Source organism: Sinocyclocheilus grahami, unplaced genomic scaffold (genome assembly GCF_001515645.1).
Source record: "Sinocyclocheilus grahami isolate Dianchi unplaced genomic scaffold, SAMN03320097.WGS_v1.1 scaffold12.1, whole genome shotgun sequence".
Lineage (NCBI taxonomy): Eukaryota > Metazoa > Chordata > Actinopteri > Cypriniformes > Cyprinidae > Sinocyclocheilus > Sinocyclocheilus grahami.
In genome coordinates, this window is record NW_015505191.1 from 3,629,149 (window position 1) to 3,653,984 (window position 24,836).

A 24,836-nucleotide genomic window follows, 5' to 3' on the forward strand; every position below is an offset into this window, starting at 1 on the left:
ATGACATAAGATTTATTTGCAAACATGCTTTACAAACATTACGCGTTAAAACAAGTCTTAAAATAAAAGTCAACAATCATACTTAAAAAGGTAGCTTTATGGCGGAATGTCACATATGCTTTTGGAATCTCTATTCAAATTTTTGAGCACTGAACTATAACGTATGTTTTGTGCAGTCATTTCATGTACCACTTTTCACTATGGAGGTGTTACATTTGTATTTTCTTCTTGGGCATGCAATGATACTTTTCAAGCTGCTAAAATGCCCCCAAGGTAAAACTTGAATAACTTTAAATAAACTAGATGACCTGAATGAAAGCATGAAGTCGTATATAAACTAAACATGACTCATTTCAGGGAGGACCAAACAACAATTAAAATAATAACGGCTAAAATAGCAATCTGTAATACACTGGTTTTATATGTCTTACTATTTTGTATATTTATTCATTTCCCCAGTCACTGATCAGTATGGTATATAAAACATCTCATGATTCTCAATAACATCAGGACAAACACAAACCATCATGGCCAAAATGGTCATTGTTGGTCAGAATATGCTTAAAGTATACGCATTAAAAATGATTCATTCTGCCTCTGAAAAAAAAAAAAATCAATGAAGCACTTTGGTTCATATTCCACCCCCCTTTTCAAACAATCAGAAGTTGCACACATAGCATGCATCTGAAAACATACAGTGACAATATTATCTCTCAGTGAATCAAACACAGTTATGGATCAGCTTTTGTCAAGCTGTACTCGTTCAACTTTCTGTGGTAATACACACTGATACACATGATGCATGTGTGTTCCCATATTTGGAAGAACAAGGATCTATTCACGGTAGACATGATGTAATAGCAGACAAGGATGATTTAATAAGGTAATTATTTTTTATGGCAGAACAGCATTTTCATCTTCTAGCACATGAACAAACACTCAACCACACCCACACACACTTACACTGGCTTGGCTAATTAGAAATCTCCACATAAAGTCATGTGTGCTGAGATAAATGTCTCGTTTAAATTCATGAGTAGGAAGCATTTAGAAGGCTATGTTACTGTTGAGCTGGAAAATGCCAAATTAATGAAGACAGATTTGTCTTAGACTCTGAACTGTTTGAAAGGGATAGTACACCCAAAACTGAAAATTCTGTCATAATTTACCGGTACTCACTAATGTTGGTCCAAACCATGGAATGTAAAAGCAGAAAGCAATTATAGTGAATAATGATTTGATGCACAAGCACTATAAAAGTATCATAAAGTAGGCGTGTGTATTCTTTCAACATGATGGTTTTGTGTATTCCTTCCATTTGAGTGGGCTGTTAACTATAAATGCAGCTGGATCATTAAATTGAGGTCATTTCTATGAACTTTTATGATTTATTGAAACTATCTCAAAAGAAAAAAAAAAAGTATAGTAGTCATACACAGGCACACAAATTCTCATTTCCTTTCAGTATATTGAAAAGTGTGGCCTGAATATATACAAATAGGTTTATTATACCATGGCTATGGATACATAGCCTCATCAAAATTGTGAACTATGAACACACAACCTAACATGGCTAAACCAGCAAGAGAAAAAAAATATCTTCTTTCACTATATTAGACTGTATAAAAAAATTAAAAAACAAAACAAAAAAAGAAGCAAAATCTGCAATTGATCTGGTGTATCTGTTGCTTTACTTTTACTTATTTATTCATATTGACGGTTTCATTGTTTTTTCTCTGTTTGAAATGCAATAAGTTTGGAAAGACATTTTGGGTAAAACTATCCCTTTCATCCCTTGACAGGAACCATTTAGGCTAGAGATCAACTCTTAAACTCAATAAAAAAGCAAAAAAGTAAGAACATAACATCTACATTTATCTTTAAGTAAATGCACTACATGAGCACGCATTGAAAATTATAGCAAAAAAATCTCATGAACCTCTTTTGCTTGTGAAGTGCATTGCACATCTCATTATGCATGCCTCTTCCTTATCATCATTAAATGTCAAACCATAGGTGGGCTAAAATAGTTATGAAGTTCAGGGAACACGGATGGCATATTACAGTAATCGTAACAGATATGCTTATGTAAGTGCTCGGAGTGGAGAGAAACACTGCATCATATAGTGATTTATATCATCATTTGCTATGGCTTGATTTCTCTATTCCAATAACAGGAAATAACAAAAAAACTGAAGCACCAACATATTCTCTTTACAACTATCTTATGAATACATAAATAAATGCAATTATATTTTTTCCATTTAAAGGTGAAACACATCAAATGGATTTGACTATGTTACTTAGTATATACAGACACGTTATGCATTAATGTACAATTCTTTACATTGTTGAAGCATTCTTTCCGGTTTGGTTCGATTTTTCAAGTGCTCAGAAAGTAAAGCTCGTTCAGCGTAACAGCTGCACATAACATTATTTAAGCTGCTGCTTAAGAAGTTGAAACCATTTGTGGCACTGCCTTTGATGACGTCCTTACTGGGTTTATCATCTCCCTCTTTAAAAATCGACCCTACATGCGAATAGCATGACAGTACATCTTTAAATACTGTCTCCAAATAAGCCCTAACTAACAGTCCTCCCAAAGTGTCCTATAGTTGCAAAGTGTTTAACAGTAGCAGCATGACAGCAAGGCACAGGACGAATGTGCTGTCCACCAAATCCATTTCTAAACTACTTTAAAGCTGCTTGGTCTCAGTCTATCTGATTGCCAGATTATATTCTTGTGCTTTCAGGAGCTTGGTGAGCGGGCTTGTAGCAGGTGTAATTGGGAAATCTTGATGCAATAGGTTGTGCATGTCTATTTGATTCACAGTGTAATAGGGAGAATCTCATTCCCCTACAGAGTCTAGGAAAATGGAGTTTACAAAGGGTTCGGAGACCCAGCGGCATCCATTTTGGAAGTGTTGGATGATGACTCATCAACTTTGCGCACTATTTCCTCCTCACCGAGGCAGGAAACCTGAGTTTATCGCTGTGTATTACATCCTGTGTTTGACGTGTGTCTTTGAAGCGCTCAGATTTTTAGTTATGCCTGGGCTACAGTTGGATGCATGTTCTGCTGCAGCTTGTCTATAGGCCGGAAAATGGTGTTTGAGCATGTTATGGAAATCTATCACAAGTTTTACTGCTCTTATGCTTTATATATTAAGACAGCAGTGCAAGAACGTGGCTATGGAAGCATGAGCCGTTTATAGTGCTATAATGCAGATCTGTGATGATGTGACTGTAAGCACGTCTCTGTTGCCTTTGGAGGAAGAGCAGTGAGGGTAAAAGTTGCAGAGCCTCTCAGTCCTGCAGCAGCGCTTCTCTCCAGTTAAAGCTGTGATTGGGCCCATGGGTGAGGGGCAGGATGGGTGGATCCACAAGCTGCCAAACGCCTGTCTCACCCATCTCCTCACAAGCACAAAAGCCTAAGTAAGGTATCTGTGAGAGAGACAGGAAAAAAAGGGAAGGAAAGAGAATATCTACAGTAGTTTGTATATATCAATTCTCATATATAACAAAAAAAAACAAAATAAATACGTAAATATACACAAAAATATGGGGTCGGTAAGATTTTTTAAATGTTTTTGTGAGCATCTTGTGCTCATCAAGGCTGCATTTATTTAGTCAAAAATATTATTAATTTATGATTATTAAATTAATTCATTTTCTTTATTAATATTTTTATTAATGTGATGGAAAAGCTGAATTTTCAGCAGCCATTTCTCCAGTCTTCAGTGTCACATGATCCTTCAGAAAACATTCTAATTTGCTGCTCAAGAAAAATGTCAAAAATCTATGTTGGAAAAGTTTGTGCTACTTGATATTTTGTTAGATTTGTGTTCAAAAGAACAGTACTTGCAGTATTTATTTGAAATAGAAATCTTTTGTAACAAAGTAAAAGTCTTTACTGTCACTTTTGATCAATTTAATGTGTCTTTTCTGAATAAAAGTATTAATTTCTTGCAAAAGTTTTTTTGAATGATTATTTACAAATTTATTTTCTGTATAAATTAAATATCATTTGTAATTTACATATATACCTTTTTATAAGAATGTATGCATGTACAGTGTGTATATAGAGATTAAATTAGGCAATATTCACATCCCGAATGTATTTATAAAAATAAAAAAAATAGAGAAAAAAAATTATTTGGAAAAGATGCACAAGAGATCTGACCTTTCTGACCACTTGCACAAAGTCTTTAGAGTTCTGTGGGGTCAGTCCCTGTATCTGCCTCGTGCAAGCCTCCAGAGAGGAAGCATGGGCCACAATCAGCACTGTATTTCCTGTTGGACACCACATGGAAAGATGGTAAACATAAAATGTCTTAAAGCATAAAACCTTTGAATCAGTATAGATTTAGACCAAATAAAAAAAAATCTAATGTACCCGCACTCATGACCTACCCAGATTATTGCACTCTGACAGTATTTCACGCGTCACTTGGAAGCTGCGACTGATGTATGTTTCATAGGACTCAGACGCGGTCAGTTTACTGACAGGAATATGAGGTCTAGATGGGAACAAGATGACTTAATAATAATTAATAATTCATTTCATTGCAAGAAGATATTTGTGAAATCAAAAGGAAACATAAACAATATCATAAACAACAAAAAATGCTGTCATTCAGAAACATGTACACCAAAAACTGTAGCAAAAAGCATGTATAGTTCATTGAACGCCTAATAAAATACCTGTACGTTGTATCCACACTAAGATTTGCAGCCGCCAGGTCTGCAGGAGGAATCCAGGCAGGTAATGAGGTTCCCGACACCCATTTAGTCCACTCAAACAACCCCGGCTCAACTCTGATTTTAGTCTTCCCATCCTTTTGAAGACCTGAGACAATCCATAACAGAGAAAGAGGCACATGGGAAGAAATTGATTTAGGGGTGTAAATGGGCATGGCTAATGCAGTAAAAACTGATTTGCGAATGAACGGAAGAAAGATGAAAGAGCAAAGGGGGTGCTGTTTTACCTTTGAGGATATTATGAGCTGTTTGCACGCAGCGCAGAGATGGAGAACAGTATACAAAGTCTACCACTGTATGACTTTCCAGGAGAGCCTCCCCTGTAAAACAAATTACACAAACAGTAAACACATGCTAGTGCCAATAGCAAAGCAGAAATTACACACTACATATTTAATGAAATTACCACGCAAACCCATGAGGAATTAATGTGATCTTGCTGTCAAAGGGATAGTTCTCCCAGAAATGAACATTTTATCATCATTTACTCGCCCTCAAATTGTTGCAAACCTGTATGAAATTCTTTCAGCTGTTGAACACAAGTGAAGATATTCTGAAGAATGTTGGTAACCAGACAGTTGAAGGTAGCCATTGACTTTCATAGTATGGAACAACAATATTAGGGAAGTGTATGGTTAGTACCAACATTCTTCAAAATATTTTCTTTTGTGTTCAGCAAATGATGACAGAATGTTCATTTTTAGGTGAACTATCCCTTTAATGTGGATTTAACAGTGGTGAGGGACTAACCGACTAGATGAGCCTGTGTGGATCCGAACACAGTGATAGGACAGTCCTTATCATAGTCCCTGTACCCCCCACTCCTCGCTGGGAGACTCGTTGGCATATTGAGGTTTGACCGCACATACCGACCTGTTAAAGACAGAGCAAATATACACAAATGAGCACACATCAGGAAATTAAACATCAGCATGGTTCTCACACATTTTGGCCAATACATTCCCACAACTTTCTTTGATTTGCTGGATACAGTTACTACATTTTTAGATTTATAGCTGATGAAATATTTCAGAGCTTAATATAATAATATTATATATATATATATATATATAATATTGCTGATAAATTCAGATTTGTCCCGGTCATGGGAACAACTACAAAGAGGTTAAAGAACTGATTTGGAAAGTTGAGCTCAGACCTTTGGCATCAAAGCACTGAGTGATCCAGTGTTTCCCAAACACTACATCCATTCTCTCACCATGGCGACACACAAACAACGTTCTCTTAGGCAAACGAGACTGATTGGGTCGTAGGATCTAAAAAAAAAAAAAAAATTTTGAATAAAACATTATACATAAAGCTTTCACATTCTGTCACATCAACACAAGACTCCCGCTCTGTAGTTTTACCTGCATAGGTTGACATATAAAGCTCAGACTGGGGGGATCCACTGGCATGGGGTCATCAAGGAGACGACCGTCCAAGTGTGGGTCAAGAAATATCCCACCCATTGCACCCCTGATATTGGTTGGCAGGGTTCCATTAAGGAAAGAAAAAGACCTAAGATAAGAGGTAAAGAGATGAGATGTTACTTACTGCTTTTAGTTCTAACATACGGTCACCACAGACCCATAAGAGACTCCACACTACCGTTCAAAATAAAAACAGTAATAGTGTGATAAATGATTACAATTTAAAATAACGGTTTACTATTTTAATATATATTTTCATATGTAACTTATTCCTGTGATGGAAAAGCTAAATTTTCAACAGCCATTACTCCAGTCTTTAATTTGACACATGATCCTTCAGATATCAATTTAATATGCTGATTTAGTGTTCCAAGAACATTTTTTGTTATTTTCAATATTGAAAACTGCCACGCTGTGTAATATTTTTGTGGAAACCATGATTTTGAAACATTCAGGATTTTTTGCTAAATAGAAATTTTTAAAATAACAGAATTTATTTCAAATATGAATCTTTTGTAACCTTACAAATGTCTCTATTGTCATTTTTGATCAATTTAATGCATCCGTGCTGAATAAAAACAATAATTTCTTAAAAACCAGCAGCTTTAGTCACTTCATGACATATCTTACCCATGAAAGACCCAAGTGTCACACTCGTCTGCCCTGTTGACGTAGTTTTCTGGCAGTAGCCCAGATAACCCTGTGCTCATTGAGGTCCCATAGACCCAGCCCTCACTGGCAGTGGCCTGTTCTATAGACGACATGAAGATGAAGTCACCGGGCACCAGCTCCAGTTCATCATCATTCTGAGGCACATAAGGGTACATCACCCGCAGGGTCTTAAAACAGAGAGAGAGACAGTTAATAAGTCACAAAAGCCGAAAAGTCAGTATATGATAAGAAAACTTATTTGTAATCTTTCAGCGTTATTGAAAAGAGCATTTTAATTAAATATATTCAGTGATCGATAGTAGATCCCATAGATTAATCCTTAATTCTAAGTGTATTAATACTAAGTGTCTCCATGTTAATTATAATTTGGAAATAATTGAAGTTATTGTATGGATAGATACAGATGAATCACTGTAGTGATAGATAGCAAATATTTGGTATCAGCAATGGTAAATTATATTATATTAATTACTTAAAACAAAACAATATAATATTTAGGATGTTAGCTAAAGAAATAATTGATAATAACAATTTGACTACCTCATGATTGGCAAATCGGATGTCCCGTGACAAGAGTACAGCCTGCCAATCACAGCCCAGGGTTATGTCTACACCTTTGGCAAGTTTTTCTAATGATGCAAGATGATTGGATTGGAAGTGGTAGGCCAGAGTTACATGAAGCTGCTTCTTATGGGGCTCCACATGAACATCTGGAGAGAGAGAGAGAGAGAGAGAGAGAGAGAGAGAGAGAGATTTTATTTTATTTTACATTTAATGAGCCATTTTGGCAATACAAACGCCCGTTTTCTTCAATGCCAGCAGAGCACACTAAAACTGATTTAAAAGAGGTAGGATAGGAGGTAGGCTCCAAAGACAGAAAATTAAGACTATTGCTCCACTGTGTCATCATCAGGTATAGACAAGCATGCCAATAACAAACACACACACACCTGCTTTGGAAGCCGCCTCAGTGGCAAAGTCTGCTGCAAAGCTCTTGATCACCTCAGCCACATTCTCTTCCACAAAGAGGCCGATGAAGTTTGAGGATGAGTAGAATTCTAGGGGGAGCGGGGAGGGGAAACGACCTCTCCACTGACCCACCACTGCCTGCAGAGCTTCACAGAGGGCATCTACCTTGCTATCTGCACACTACAGTGACAGAGAGAGAGATACAGTCCTACATACACAACCATTCAAAAATTCATAAACGCTTCAAAAACGTTTATTTTTCTAAAAGATTCCTGAAAAAAAGTAGCGATTTCCACAAAAACATTACGCAGAACAACTGTTTTTGAAATGTTTCTTGAGCACCAAATAAGCATATTACAATGATTTCTGAAGGGTCTTGTGACACTGAAGACTGCTATAAATAAAGCTTTAAATTAGAAAACATTATTTTAAATTGTAATAATATTCCACAGCATTACCATTTATATATATAAACTTTTTATAGTTTCTAAGGGGTACAGTGACCCAGTAGTGCACAACACAACGAAATCGTCAAAACACGACGCATAGGACTAATTTCATTGTTTTGTGCTAATTTCTTTGTGTTGTGGCTTGTTTCCGTTGTGTTGTGCTGATTTCCTTGTGTTGCAACTTGTTTCCATTGTGTTGCAGCTTGTTTCCGTTGTGTTGCGCTAATTCTGTTGCGTTGGGGCTTGTTTCCGTTATGTTGTGCTAATTTCGTTGTGTTGTGGCTTGTTTCTGATGTGTCGTGGATATTTTGTTGTGTTGTGTACTACTGGGTCACCATAACCATGCAAAAAAACAAAAAACATTAAAGATATGGTTGGATATGTCGATGAAGTGCTCTGACCATGAAGAACTGGCAGAGGGTTATGTGAGGGAAGATGTTGTGGGCTTTGTTCTTGCCACATGTGATGCGACTCTGCTGCCAGAAGTTGGAAAGCTGGTTGAGGAGAGGACCGCTGGGTTTCAGGTACAACACATACTCCCTGGGTAAAGGATCATCCAGGAACGGGTCATCCACATGAGAGAACAACCTGCAAAACAGACATTCGTGTCACGTTTGATAAGACATTATGAACAGATGAGCAGTTTTCACACTTGTTTAGGATTGAAATTAAGGATAACTTTAATTTAAAAAATGTTTAAGTATGAACATATCAATGAAAAACAAAACTTCTGACTCCCTGCCAGCAGAGGGCAGCAGTAAACCATTAAAGGTGAAGTGCACATGAAGCTAAGTTCATGATTCCATGTGAGCCCACCTGATGGTGTAATGTTTCTTTTCAGTGTATGTGTCTGTGCATAAGTTAAAATGCAACATATTATCATTTCAAAGCTTAAAGAGTGTCTGTGGCTCAGCACGGTTCAACTGAAATGAACGGCTGTCAAAAACGACATGGGTCATGGAGCGTGTGTGGGTGTGCACACTCACCAGTCACAGGCTGCTTGTACATTTCTGCCCCCAGTCGAAACCAGAGCTTTTAGCCTGTAACAGAAAGGACAGAGAGAGAGAGAGAGAGAGCGAGAGAGAGAGAGAGACATCAGCTCAATTGCTGTACTGGTCACAAAATCAATGGCCTCCTCTCCGGAGGATGTTTATCAGTACATTAGAGCTGAGGAGTTTTCTCAGAGATCTAAATTTGATATCATAAAGATGTTCCTCTATTGTTTCTATCTCTGTATGTGTAACATATCGTTTATCGTGCATGAAATCACACATAGGCAAAACAAACTCAGTGATAATGCTTTTAAAACCATGCCTTGCTCCCCAGAGCAACACTGGGAAAGCTGGATAATCACTTGTTTACTGACATTTATGAATATTGAGGAGGCTTAATTCTCTGGATTAGTTTAAAGAGGGTCATGTGTGCCAAAGCCACCTACAAGAAGAGCTGAAACACATGCAGTGAGGCACAAAAGACAACACACAGAAAAGGTTCTGCACTCTTTATAGGTCACTAATTAAATAAGCAAATTTTGTGCCATTTATTATGTGACAATCTAAGATCCAATTTCACTAACTTGTGGAGTTCTAGAAGCAAGAGTGCTGCTCTCGTTAAAACATACTTTGAATATCAAATATTAATTCATATGAAACTGTTTGTTTTTTTCTCAAAAAAAAAAAAAGACAATTCAATATACAATTATACAAAAATACTAAACAGTGGTCTCAGACTTTTGGACCCAACGTTATCTATATACAAATAATAACAAGTGATATATAATATACAGTTCACTGGAATACGTGATTCTAAGCAGTCAAATATTTTTTTTGCATAAACACGAAACCATATAAGCTGTCGTTTATGTTTCTCCTATCACTCTGCAGTCTCTTCTTCTCAGATACTAAAAATAATTTGTTAAATTGTTGTGTTGGAGGGTTGATAGATAGATAGATAGATAGATAGATAGATAGAATAGACAGACAGACAGACAGACAGACAGACAGACAGAAAGACAGACAGACAGACAGACAGACAGACAGACAGATGATAGATAGACAGACAGACCAATGGTTGATAGATAGATAGATAGATAGATAGATAGATAGATAGATAGATAGATAGATAGATAGATAGATAGATAGATAGATAGATAGATAGATAGATAGATAGATAGATAGATAGATAGATAGATAGACAGACACGGGTATGCATTCAATTGATGAAAAGTGACAGCAAAGAATTACATAGTTAGAAACAAAATTCAAATTTATGCTGTTATTTGAACTATCTATTCAAAGAATCCTGAAGAAATGTATAATGATTTCCACAAAAAAATATTATGCAGGACAATTGTTTTCAACAGTGATAATAAGAAATGTTTCTTGAGCAGCAAATCTGCATATCAAATTGATTTCTGAAGAATCATGTGACACTGAAGATTGGAGTAACGGCTGCTGAAATTTCACCTTTTCCATCACAGAAATAATTTACATTTAAAAAAATATATTAAAAATGTTGTGATTAAATAAATGCAGCTCCAGGGAAGAGACTTCAATCAAAACCATTTTTAGTAGTGTAGTGTATATTTTTTAAGTTTTGTTTTGAATGCATAAAGAGCAACCCCTGAATTTATCAACATACTAAACATCTCACGTCTGACTCATTTAGCAGGTGCCTGGCTTAAAAAGATCATAGTGAAAAATAATATCACTTGGTCTGTGGTTTAAACAACTGTGATGAAAAAGGAAGTGTGTGCTATCTCTCGGAGTTCATAAAACACTCGCCACAGCCTCCTCTCTGCCTCTAGTTCTCTTTTATTCTCGCTTTTTATCATATAGAACTAAAAGGTGTAATTATAAGCTATATTACACTTGGTACAATAATTTAAGGTCACAGACCCACTTATTTGTACAAGGCCATTTCTAATTCACAGTTAGTGCAAGTACATTAATTGGTACAGATAATTGCACATAATCTTCTCACGTGTAGGATGATATTTCCTCAGCTCGCATCTATACTGTAAAGCGACACATAATCCAATCTAAGGTCACGCTAAACTCACTATGTCATTTCCTCATGTGTCAGCTGACATCTCAAAGGCTTTTTTTTGCCTGAGCTGGATTATCTTCTAAATCTATAATTAGTGTCTTTTTTATAAAAGCTCTAAAAAAAAAAATGTATCAAAAAAATTCACACACTCAGTCTACTCTCAAGGGGGAAATGGGGTGTTGTGCAGCGGGAATCTGTTTGAAACCTCACAGTAAAACTGAAAACGCAGTCTGAGGTTTGAACAAAGCAGAAAGAAAAACTGACTAAAAGAAAACAGAAAGGGCTGGTCTGCTGATCAGCAATGAGTAATCAGTGGAAATAGGATTAATCTTGAAGTTCATTCAATCTCATGTGACCACAGACATTCAAATTCCACTAACTTAGATTACTCTAAATTACTCAGCGACGGATTAATGAAACAATACCAATAAACCAGAGCAACATTTCACTACAAATGTATAGAGACATGCTTCCCTTACACCTCACAAGAAAAACCATGACAAAACACAAGAACAGAGAAGTCACGCGTCAGAGATAGGGGAAATTAAACAGATTATGCAGACTGTTCAAAGTACAGGAAGCCTTTGGTGATCGGCGCTCCACAATGCGTATCAGCGCATTCTAAGCAAACTAACAACAAACATTTACATTTGTTCATTTCATATGCAGCAAAGTGATGTATAATAGAGATCCTCCACCATTTGCGACAAAGTATGAAGTAAAACAATAATATCATGAAATAATATTACAATTTAAAATAACAGTTTTCTATTTGAATAGATTTTAAAATTGAATTAATTCCTCTGAAGGCAAAGCTGAATTTATAGCAGTCACTATGCCAGTTCTCAGTGTCAAAATATCCTTCAGAAATCATTTTAAATTGCTGATGTATGCAATGTTGAAAACGTTCATGAATGGACAGCTGAAAAGAACAGCAATTATTTGTAATATAACTTTTGTAACAATATAAACGTGCTGCCACATTTGATCAAATTAATGTAATTATAAAAATTATTTATAAATAACTTTAAATTAAAAATGTTTATAAACATAAAACGTGTTTAATTTATGTATTTATTTTCCTCCGTAACATTAAAATTTGTATGTGCATTTTTTGTGTGTGGTAATCCAGTTCACAGTCTATGCACAGCGCTCAATTACTCTATATTTAGTTGGCTTCCCAGAGAAAATGGCCATCATGCCAACTAACCCTCAGGGCCCAAAACCACAATGCATGCTGGGATGGGGAAGCCCATGATGCACGGCCATATGTCCATTAGTGTATAAAGATATATGCACAATTACCACGAAAAACACTGCAAAGATGTATGCATGTATGCTCAAAGTGTGCATATTCACGCACACACAAACAAACTCCGGACACAACACACTCACCATATGGCATGGTTTATGACATCCAAGCATGGTGAGACACATATTCAGACTTTTATACATGAATGATCAAGTTCAGATGCCTGTGCAGTCACACATACACAAATATGTCGTTATTGGTGAGCTATTCTGTCATGAATGGAAATAAAACAAAGATGGTTCCTTGCAAAAAAAAAAAACAAAAAAAAAAGTTACCCAAGGATGAGTTTTACAGTTAATGACAAAAGCCCTGTTGTGTAAAAATGCACAAGCGGGTGTCACTGTACAAGGTGTTTATTGTTGGAGCATAAAATAATCCCTATCCGATTGCAGAAGCACCACAATGAAACTTTAACCATCTGGTTTGTTTTGAAGTTAATATGTAAAAGAACTATAACAGTAGCTTTTGTAGAGAAAATATTCAACGTTGGCCTGAAGTTGCAGAATAGGTTGAACCAGTAGTCACATATAAACCTGCATTAATCAAAGGGATTTACAGAGGTTTCCAAGCAGCATTTGAACAAACTTTGAAAAAGTTGCACTTTTAAGACTTCTTCACACCCCAAATCTAACACTCCACCCACACACTCAAACTTTCCTCACACATACATCCACAAAAACACACACGTGAGGCCACACACACACATACTGACTCTTATAGAGCCCATATGTTAAACAGCAGGGATATTTAGTCTACCCAATGCACATGTGAAATCAGAAGTGAAAATCATTCTGCATCCGGCATCTCTCTCTCTCTCACACACACACACACACACTTTACTTGTTTGATTATCCATCAGCTTCTATATATATATGTGTCTGTATTGTGTTACAGGCCATCTCCTCCTCCCTTCCCCTCTGGTCAGTGCTCCAAGCAGGAACTCAATGATTTATTTATAACCTGTATTTCCTGTGCAGCATTTGAGAGGGATGAAGAGGCTGGTCCAGGGAGTACATTTGTCTGGGTGTGCGTTTGTGTGTGGGTTTGGTTGAATGTGACTATTCATAGATGAAAAAATATGCACTCTTATCTCGTTTTTTTTTTTTTTTTAATCTTTCTGCCTGTTGTTAATCAGCCCTTGTAACATTTTCTTGAGAGGTGGAGTTCAAAATGTATAACATATGTACTGAGAATTGGTTCCAAGTCAGTGTTTGTGCATATTTGTTTGTGCATATCTTTTTCACTGTTTTGGCCCAATCTCCAAACTCTATGGGGAAATAGTCACTTCCTGTTTACAGAGGAGTAAGTTAGCATGTATTCCCATTCAGCACAACACAACACCCTCTCACACATATACACACAAAAGCACAGATATAAAAGGGTTTCCTCAGTACAAATTAGTATGTGAAACATCAGTGATATTAATAATGAGGGGATTTCATCAGACAATAATGCCCATTTTAGATCCTAATTTTCATTACACAAACCAGTTGTGAAAAACTCAAACACTTAAGGCAACCCACTTAACATTACATGATAGTGATGTAAACTTTATTTGGTCTAACTTGTTTTTCAGTTTGTTTAGCAATTATATAGTTATATACCTGTAGAGTTACTACCATACACCAAAACAAATTGCACAGCATCATCTTTAGTTTAATCTTTCTGAAAATCCTGTGTCGAATTGTGCCTTGTTTGTAAACGAATCCATGGTAAAATGAAGCGAACAAAGGACCCAGTTCTTACTGACGTGGTCTGAATCTTCATTAAAAATAAAGTTCATCCACTCTTTCCCAATGCTGGGATCAGAAGGAAGGCAATGCAAAAAACTTGGCACTGCACAGCATCTTGTTGTCTTCTGAGCTTTTTTTTTAACGTTTGGTTTCTGCATAGACCTGTGCATTTGCCTTTCTCGTAAACACAACATGCGCAAATCGGTAGGCGGGGCTAAACAGGCAGTGATGTTGATCTTCTTGCGGAGGCGGTGCTTATCCACACTATTACATCATAGAGTGGCACATTCCTCAACTTGTCGTTTTGGCAGATTGGCTTCAGCATAAGCTGTTTTTAGACTGACGAGAAAGTTTTGAGTTCTGAAACCTACAGAATGTTTTTATAGTACAATGACCTCTTATATGTGAAAGATCTAGGGAATTTTGGTTTCTCAGTTCATGACCCCTTTGAACAAGTTTAACAGCAAGTGCTCACGATTTTAAGTTGCTCATACTAAATGGCCGATTCCATTTTTAAGTAATGTCCATGTTTTCTACATCTGATTAAAACAGTTTGTCTGACAAAATGGAAGTTGCATTTGGTAGGGAGTTTGAAGTACAAAAACCTCTAGTAAATTTTCCACTGAGGTAAAAGTTGCACACATCACGTACCTCAGTGAGGGTCAGACGATCATTTCGATTTAAACCATGTATTTTATATGCAGTTGCAAATTAGTTGTCAGCCAACTGGCGAGCAACTCCATTTCACTTGCCAGAACCAATTTGTACTCGCATTTGGCGCTTGAAGGGTCCTAATTTTGGATCTTACTATTACACCATCTCTCTTTCTCTTCCATTCTTTTTAGTTCTCCTCCAACCCACACAGAGAAAATTAGGGAAAAGAATAACAAATGCAGTGTGTGATGTCTCTAATTGTTCTGCTCTCTCCCTCCGTGCACATATCCTCATGCACAATTGTTATCCTCTGACAATAAGCCCTTCTGCCTCTGTAAGTAACAGGACTGGCTGGCCGTGAAGATCTTTTCACGCTCTTCTCGTGTTCTCAGCCCCGCCAGTTAACAGCTTATTATGTTAAAACTACAGGGAAGACACTCACAGCGTTTGTAAGTGTTCTCTCGCTTGGTTAGGGTGCATGAGCAGTGTTGGGGAAAGTTACTTTTAAAAGTAATGCATTACAATATTGCATTACTCCATAGAAAAGTAACTAATTACGTTACTTAGTTACTTTTTATGGAAAGTAATGCGTTACGTTACTTTTGTGTTACTTTTTAAATCTGGACAGGGCTTGCTTGTTTGTTTTTAAAATAAAAAAGTTCTATTTTTGGCAAATATAAAAGCCTTTTCACACCAAAAGTGAAATGAACAAGCCTCAGGCTGAAGGGAAAGTAAATTTAAGTCCGTACAGTAGATTGCAGAAGAAGACATTTCAACACACTTCAGCAATAAAAAAAAGACACACAAATGTTTGTCTAGAGTAATTTTTGCTTATTAGTATGGTTGAACTGGATCATCGAAGGTCAGAAGCAAAGACATTGGTTAATAGAATGGGATTAAATACATACAGGATATTTGTGGTGTTTAACATTTAATTATTGCAGGTTTACGTCATATTCTGAGTTGCATTATTTTTTATTCATTTTGAGAAATACTGAATCTGTGCTTTTGTGTGTGTGTGTGTGTGTGTGTGTGTGTGTGTGTGAGAGAGTGAGATGAATTAATGCATATTCATATTATTATAGAACTACATTAACATCTTCTGATTTCTCTCAACATGGGGACAGGAGAGCTGTCAATCAATAAATTGGAAAAAAAGTAACTTGCGTTACTTATTTGAAAAAGTAACTCAGATATTCTCTTGTAACTTAAAAAGTAATGCGTTACTTTACTAGTTACTTGAAAAAAGTAATCTGATTACGTAACTCGCATTACTTGTAATGCATTACCCCCAACACTGTGCATGAGACTGGGCAGATGTTGACACTGTTCATGTAGACAGACACAGAAAGACCAACAGGACATAAAGAAGGAAGAATCCCAAGATTCATAAAGTGGGAATTAAAAATGGGAATTATTCATGTAACTCAGGCAGTAACAAAAAACAGCTTCTTATATAAGTGAATTACTGTTGAACAAGTAAGTGAATTGAATTCACTGAAACCTATAAAACTGTAGCTGAGATAAAGAGTGTGTGTCTATGGTGTTTAGGTGTGACCATGGGTTTGAACATGCATGTGCATGACTAAGACATGATTCATTGTGACTGAACAATTAACAATTTCTGCCATTTAGAAATGACACGACAGACAGAACGAGACGTATGACGGTCTAGATTCCACAGGCACACTGCTGCTTCTTCCATTACAGCTCATCATCCGGAAACTTTGAGCTTGACCCTGTAGAGTTTCGGTCTCATATTCTCAGATTCAGTGTTCGGTTCGGTTCAAATATAATCAGCACAAGGGTTTTACCAGAAGAGATGTAACTCTAACTGTAAAAACTATTCAAAATGCTTTTCTGTGTGTAGTGTGAAGGAAGACTGGCACTGACAAAAATAAAAAATAAATTGTTAAGTGTACTCTGGTAAGGCCATGGTATTGAATTACCATGCAAATTCTGTGCTACTGTAAAAAATGACCATGAATTTAACGGTAAAAGACTGTAAAAATGCTACAGTAAAAACCTGTTAAATGGTTAACGGTAAATTCCCCTACTATATACGGTGAAAAACTGTAATGGACATTACATGTATTGGACATTAATTTTACGGTAGTATACCGTTTTTGGAAGTGAAAAAGACCGTATAATTTACAGTGCATAACCGTAAATTGACATTCCCAGAATTCCCTGCGTTACATTTCATATTTTATGTTTTTTTTTAAATAACTATGTTTCTTCTTATTTTTTTCTTATCAGTTTTGTATATTAGGGTTGTGGGTTACCATATAATTTACAGTCAAAAAGTAAAAAGGACATTCCCAGAAGTTCCAGCGTGATAGATCACATTAAACAGCTTTGCTTTTAGTATCAGTAATGCACATTATTTATTGCATTATTTTAGAGTCAAGTGTGTTACCGTGATGGTGTTTTGTCTAGATTTTGGTACTTCAAATAGATTGGTACATTACAATTATAATCACTTAAAGAAATATAAGTTGTTAAATACCTTTTCTTCAGTAAATGTTTCAGGGTATTTTTACAGTGTAGTTACAGTTACTTAGTTAGCTGGAGTTACAGCACACATTTCCTAATACGCAAGTTAAACGTAGTTATGGCAACTCTGATTTCTGCCAAAGTACCATAGTTTCCACAGTTTTTTTTTCAATAACAGAACTGAATAAATACAGAGTGTTTTAAAAGCTACAGTACATTATGTCCCAAACATTTTTGATTATTCAAAATGATTTATTCATGTCTGCTCTATGATTTATTCAGCATTAGTTTATTCATAGCCAGAAGAGACAGGGTAAATGAGAAGAGAAACATCTGACAGAACTGCAAAAATTTCAACCCTTCAGTTTGTTCATTTCTAAACAAGTGGCCTATCACGCCATTAGACAACACCAGTTGGTTAACACTTACCCAAAGTTCCCTTAGTTTCCACCAAAATACCAGTTACAACAACAAAAATTATGATCACTTAGTAAGAAGTCATAAAAGAAGTTAAAACAAAAGATAGATTTTATAAGCTTATTGTTTGGCCATCTCAAATAAATTGAACAATAACAATGATACTGGTAATATTGGTAATTGGCATATTGGTAATAACTACAGTTAATGTGAACTAACATGGAAACATACTTCTAAATCTTATTTAATGTTAATTTTAACATTTACTAATACATCATTAAAATTGTATCTGTTAATATTATTTAATTGACCTGAGCTGACATGAACTAATAATGAACAGTAGTATTTTTATTAACTATTGTTAACAAATTTATAAATACTGTTGATGTTAGTTAATGCATTAAATAATGGGACCATATTGTCAAGTGTTTTCTGTAGCAACTATGGTATTTTGATGGAAACCACAGTTAGCATGGTAAATTTAAAGGAATATTTAAGTTCACTATATGGAAATTCATTTTAAGTGGAGAATAAATGTGAGGACAAAATATCAAGACAATACAGAGATGTATTTTTGCCTCTTTCTTCTTTCAGTGCGCAGCACACCTGACACTACACACTTCAGTCCAATATATGGTTATACATATATCGGTTCATATTTGCTGCGACTACAAGAGGAGGCTGTGTACAGTACACATCTCTCATATATCTCTTTTGATTCAGTTTCTGTGAACTTTTGCCATGGTATTTTATAATATGCACATATGTCTATGCATGTACCTCAATACATTTGAAGTTTTGAGTGTGCATGTGTCTTTCCACCCCCACGTCTCTGTGTCTCAGCACATATGGGTTCCTTTATGTCCCAGCAGCCACGGCGCTCTCTAAAGGTCACAAACCACTTCCTGAAATGGGGCACTTCCTCTTAGCGGACAAACTTTGCAGTGTGAGTTTACAAGGAGTCTGCAAGCGTAGGAGTAATGTTCATAAACATGAAATTGTAATTTTGAACACATACTATAAATTTTAAATTAATGAAATTATTTCAAATACAACTTCAAAAACTCACTTGCAGTGAGAACAGTGTTTTTTATTCAGCTAAATGGTAAAAAAAAGTAAGTCCATTTAACTAAATCAATAACAAAGATACTAAGTAACCTTGGTAATCCTTCTAAAACCTGTGCTGAGAAAAGAGATCTGGAGCTGTGATTTCATGTATTTGCATTCTTAGGGAACAATAACCAAAGGTGATTTGTCTCTGTGAGACAAAACACACAGTAGGAGACAATTTCACTAGAGGAAAATATGACTTCTCAGTGATTGCTCTTGTATAGGTCGGGAAACTTACAGAAGTTCTCATTTATCTTTTTAAGTAACAATTTGTTCCAGATTCTTTTCCTAAAAAGAACCATAGGAGAAGTAAACAGAAAATAGAAATATGTACACTATCATTCAGATTTGGGATCATTATGATATTTTTTATGTTTTCAAAAGAAGTCTCTTACGAATACCAAGGCTGTTTATTTGATTAAAACATATATACAATTGTTATATATTTTTTTATATTTTAATATATTTTTTATTTCAGCAGCCATTAATCCAGTTTCAGTGTCACATGATCCTTAACATGGTGTAGAAATCATTCTAATATGCTGATTTGGTGCTAAAAAAAAAAAAAAAAAAAAACCTAATTTCTTATTTTTATCAATGCTGGAAACACTTGTGCTGCCTAATATTTTTGTAGTACCATGATCCATTTTTTCTTGATTTTCATGATACATTCATTTTTTATGTTTGATTTTTTGACATTTCATTCTGACACTTTTAATCAATTTATTCCTTGCTAATAACAGTATCAGTTTCTTTCAAAAAATCTTTTGAACAGCATAGCGAGTATAAATACTGTATATAGAGACAGAGAAAGAGAGACTGATAGATATAGACACAGATATAAAGATTTAGCTATGCAAAAGAGGAACATCACAGCAAAGCTAAAACACACACCCACACACATACATACACAGACACACGCACACACACATACATACATACATAAGTCTGATAAGCAACAGACTTCCGAAAAAGATTCCATTTGCCCTTCATTTAATCTCACTGGTGTATAGGAAAAAACAAATGAGAGTGATCTTGTTTGCGATTTTTCCGTTCTATAGTCAAGCTCAAATTTTAGCCTTCATTTTTTAAAAAGTCTGTACAGATACAGACATCTTCATTCAGGTTTAGCAGTAGGGCTGTGCAATATATCGAAATATCGCAAATGTACATATCGCAATATGCATATCGCTACGGCTTGCAATATTTGGGCCATGAACAAAAGACAAAGAGAAAATCACTCACTGCTCTTACCTAAATAATTTTTGCAGCTTAAATAAGAATCAGTGCATATTGAATTCATTGAGTAAATACTAAGCAGTGTTGTATTTTTTCTTTTTATTAATTAGTTCCTAAACTCATGTTTAAATGATTACACTAATGTTAAAATGGCATTTTTATGTAATGCTCGAGTAAAACACTAACGTTCACTTTCAGAAGTTGTTGTAGGGGTGCTTTCTTCTCACAAAAAGTGAAACATGTATGCTAGTTATATTAGAATCAGAATGAGCTTTATTCACCACTTAAGTGTGCGCAAACACAAGGAATTTGTGTATATATATATATATATATATATATATATATACACATATATATAAATATGACAAGATAGTTATAGAAGTTCACAGAACTGACTCAGCAACAGCTGAGTAAAACTGTGTCATCTGAGCCTGTGGCACTTTAAGCATTATCGTATCGCATATCGAATATCGCATTATTTAATGAGTTATCGCATATCACATTTTTCTTCAATATCGCACAGCCCTATTTAGCAGATATAAATACTTTACATCAGGGAAAACGGACTGTATTTTTAAAGCCGAATCAACCTAAACATTACATTTTGAAACTTTTTTTTTTTTTTTTTTGGATATCCAACTGCCAGTTGTTTGCAATAATTTGGTGGGACAGTAAGGGTTGACTGTTTTCTGTTCAGTTCAAGCCTCTAGATACCACACTGCCATGGCCTTCCTACTTCCCATATTTCCTCCGAGAGAAGCTCATCATGTGACGACTCCACACACACAAAGCAGAGGCTTTGTTGTCATAGATTATTACTGAATGTCCGAGAATGGACAAATATGATCATGTACTGCAATATAATGAAGATCAGACAGCTTTGTTGAGTCGATGAAACCGAATCAAAAAATGAGAGCAGATGCAAACACACCCCACAGGTGTTGGACAGCCAGAACACATGACTCATGTACAAACACGTGCACACCAACACACGGCCAAACCCAGAACACATTTGGCTTTTATTCTTACAAAGCCTGTGTCAAACCATATAAATGCATCCAAAATATATTGTTTGTATCAAAGATTTACTACAGTCCTTTAAACATGTGCTTGCTTTTACTTAAGCCAATCATCTTGGGTTGGTTCACCCAAAAAAAGAGAAAATTGTGACAGAATTTTCTCTTGTTCTTCCAAACCTGAATGGCTTACATTCTTCCAATTAACATAAAAGCATAAATTCTTTCTTCCATGCTCTTCCTCATGTTTTTACAAAGAAAGGACAATAAAACTTTCTCACTCCATAAAATGGTCCATATTGACTTGTGTGCATTATTCCAATTCTTTTAAAGCCATATGATAGTTTTGTTTGAGATACATAACCAGTATTGTTATTTACAAACATTTCAAAATCAGGTCTCATTGGTTTTGGTTTTGAGTTCATAAGAGGAGTAGTGACTTTTGATTTGTAAATGATCATTCTTTTTATTCAGATCTTTTCAATGAATCAGTTGATTTGTTTTACCAAAAAGGTCGGAATGATTTGTTTGCAAATTTGACTCATTTGCTTCTTGAGTTCGACTCGCAGTGATCTGGTTGCAAATTTGGGCACAATCTTCACCAGAGGATCATCATTATACAGGTTTGGAATGACATGAAGTTGAGAAAAAGACAGAATTATCTTCAGATCTTTTCAATGAATCAGTTGATTTGTTTTACCAAAAAGGTCGGAATGATTTGTTTGCAAATTTGACTCATTTGCTTCTTGAGTTCGACTCGCAGTGATCTGGTTGCAAATTTGGGCACAATCTTCACCAGAGGATCATCATCATACAGGTTTGGAATGACATGAAGTTGAGAAAAAGACAGAATTATAATTTTTGGGTAAATTATATTTTAAACATGACTTTCTTTATCTTCAATATCGCCAATATTAAATAACACCATCTGCTTTTTGAAACCCTTGCCTGGCACACAAACTTAATTTTTTCAAACACAAAGCAACTTTGAATTTTGTCACAATGCTGTGTTCTTTGAACTGAATGTTTCCACCTCAAGACAGACTCACACTCTCCTTTAAAAACTCATTGCATACCCTCTCTCTGTTCTCCTTCTGCCTTTCTCTAGCGGAAAATTTGTGCAACTCCTGCATCATCAGGCGAAACTGGAAAGAGTCCCTAAGAAGCCAGGACACAGAAACATCAGTGTTTCCACCCAATGTATGAGATCTTCCCACTCTAACTGACCTTGACACACACACACACACAATGACAGCCTGCTGATAAGTTTGGCTTCCACAGAATCACACGGAAACCTCCCCAAAAAAGCAATGTTTCAAAACTTGTATATTTGGTTACAACACAGTTGTGGCAAAAGACAAAAAGACCTAGCTAGTTACATACAAATCTGCATCATTCTCACAGAAAACTGTATATTTCTGACTTCACAGAAATTAAATAGCTTTTAAGGGGATAAATATTACAGTCCAAATGTTGGAGATCACACTGAAAATGTGGGATTTTTTGGAAACAAAAAGACAATTCCACACATATATATTACATGTAAGCTAATAATTATTTTCTGTTTATTACGAATAATCTATAAACATTACAATTCTACACTGTTGTCAAAATACAAATCAAAAGAATTAAAAGCTACAAGTGAATGTAAACAGCGTTATAATGTGCAGTATGAAAATTGACATTTATTCTGAGATTTGCTAAATTTAAAGTGCAACTGTTATTCAATTTTAACTGTTTTTAAAGAATAACTTTAAGTGAGTGTTAGATGATAAAAATGTAATATAAATGTGAAAACAGTGGAAATGATCATGGACAATTACTTTCTGATATAAATTCAATCTGTGTATGTAGCCTATATATACTTTGGACCCCACTGTGTGTATGTATATATATATAGAAGATTAAGTTATCACATTTTTAAGTGTAAATGTAACAGGTCTTGCTCTAACTAAAGGTAAAACCAATTACCCACAGCATCTTACCTTCCTGCTTTAGCTGAAGCTATAAAGAGGGTGAGCCGTGAGGGAGAGGTCTTATTTTGTCTCAGCGGTTTAATATACATGCTGGCGTCTTAAAACATAATTTCATTTCACAGAAACCTCCAGCTCAATTGTTGCACATCACTGGGCACCAAGCATCAATGTCACATCTGAGTCTCTTGTCCAGAACTAATTTTAAAATATAGAGCTAGTGCTTGTAAACCAACAGGGCTTCAAAGTACACTTCAAAGAGCACACTGCAGTACAATTTACATACTTATGAACTGACAGATAGATTATTCACATGATGTTAAATACAGAATACTCAGTGTTGAAACAGTAAAATCAAACGTCATGTAACGGTAAAACTAAACTTATTTAGATTAAACAAACGTAACAAATGGAATGTAACAGCGACAGAAAAAAAAACTCTTCTATAAAAATGTTCTAATAAAACAGCTATTCATTGAAACATTTAACTTATCTCCCCACTGAAAACAAAGTCTTCCGCCCATCTATCTCAATGACAATTCCAGCTGCAAGACTGATGGGGTCTCCTGGCATGTGTAGCCGTGTTTAGGCTATTACGTATCAGAACAGGGAAAGTATGATGCAAATGTCAAATATCTGAATTCTCAGTTTGTCCTTTCAAGACCCTTCAATGCTGAAACTGTCGTAATCAGTTATATTTGGACTACTCAAAATAAGCTGTCCCAGTTGACTTTCTGTTCAGAAACAAACTCAGTAAATGTTATATCACTATCTTAACCAGATTACCGGTGTTAATACTTTCTCATTGTGGGTTACAGTTACATGTGGGTCGGCAATTAAGCATGAAAAGTGAGAAACCGTTGGGGGGGGGCATGGACTAAACAAACAAGGCATGAATTTCATATAAAAAACTGCTTTTTATATATATATTATGACTTCATTTTCCCCAACGGTTATATTGCATGGCAGATGATGTATAAAAATGTAAAAAGGACACAATTCCTGAAATAAATATAACACATGCTAATGTATTATTATAATATTTTTTTTGGTCTACAGAAATCAAACCTTTAATTGATGATATTAATTAATGTTTAACAAACTGTTAACTAAATTTCAACTATCTGAACTACAGAGCTTCTTTTTCCTTTAATCACAACATAGTTTTCAAATCTTCACCAATTTTTTACATCAAAAACCAGATCATTAATTTTGATGTCACACTAAATGGTTCTGCCGCCCCAGAGGATACATCAGAATAATGCTGTTACAAACATGATATGCAAAAACAAAAAAACAGAAATGCAACAGGATGAAATATCCTGACTAAAATAATGATAATGTCAACATTAAAAACAACATACGATTATCCAAATGTAAGGGAGAACCATTAAATGCATATAAATGTATTGCTTGATTAAAGTACTAATTTACAGCGCATAAATAATAAAAATGTTCTTTACTTTCTCCTTCTCCTCTTAAGGGCACGATCAAGTGCTTTCCATCTATCCAAAACTATACACTATGGCTAATCTTTTATTATATATATATATA

At 35.3% G+C, this 24,836-nt stretch overlaps 1 protein-coding gene across 1 annotated transcript in view; it reads right to left on the minus strand.

Moving 5' to 3' along the window:
* ubash3ba (ubiquitin associated and SH3 domain containing Ba) overlaps positions 1–24,836 on the minus strand; it is a 27,968-nt gene continuing 3,132 nt past the window's right edge. Inside the window, exons 2-14 of the mRNA XM_016288900.1 lie at positions 9,271–9,324; positions 8,686–8,872; positions 7,817–8,015; positions 7,407–7,576; positions 6,825–7,033; positions 6,132–6,282; positions 5,921–6,038; positions 5,512–5,634; positions 4,989–5,081; positions 4,705–4,849; positions 4,414–4,520; positions 4,184–4,293; positions 1–3,444 (exon numbers count right to left, since the gene is read on the minus strand). Of these exons, the coding sequence (XP_016144386.1) occupies positions 3,307–3,444; positions 4,184–4,293; positions 4,414–4,520; positions 4,705–4,849; positions 4,989–5,081; positions 5,512–5,634; positions 5,921–6,038; positions 6,132–6,282; positions 6,825–7,033; positions 7,407–7,576; positions 7,817–8,015; positions 8,686–8,872; positions 9,271–9,324 (1,804 nt within the window). The 3' untranslated portion in view covers positions 1–3,306. The remainder of the gene's footprint in view (positions 3,445–4,183; positions 4,294–4,413; positions 4,521–4,704; positions 4,850–4,988; positions 5,082–5,511; positions 5,635–5,920; positions 6,039–6,131; positions 6,283–6,824; positions 7,034–7,406; positions 7,577–7,816; positions 8,016–8,685; positions 8,873–9,270; positions 9,325–24,836) is intronic.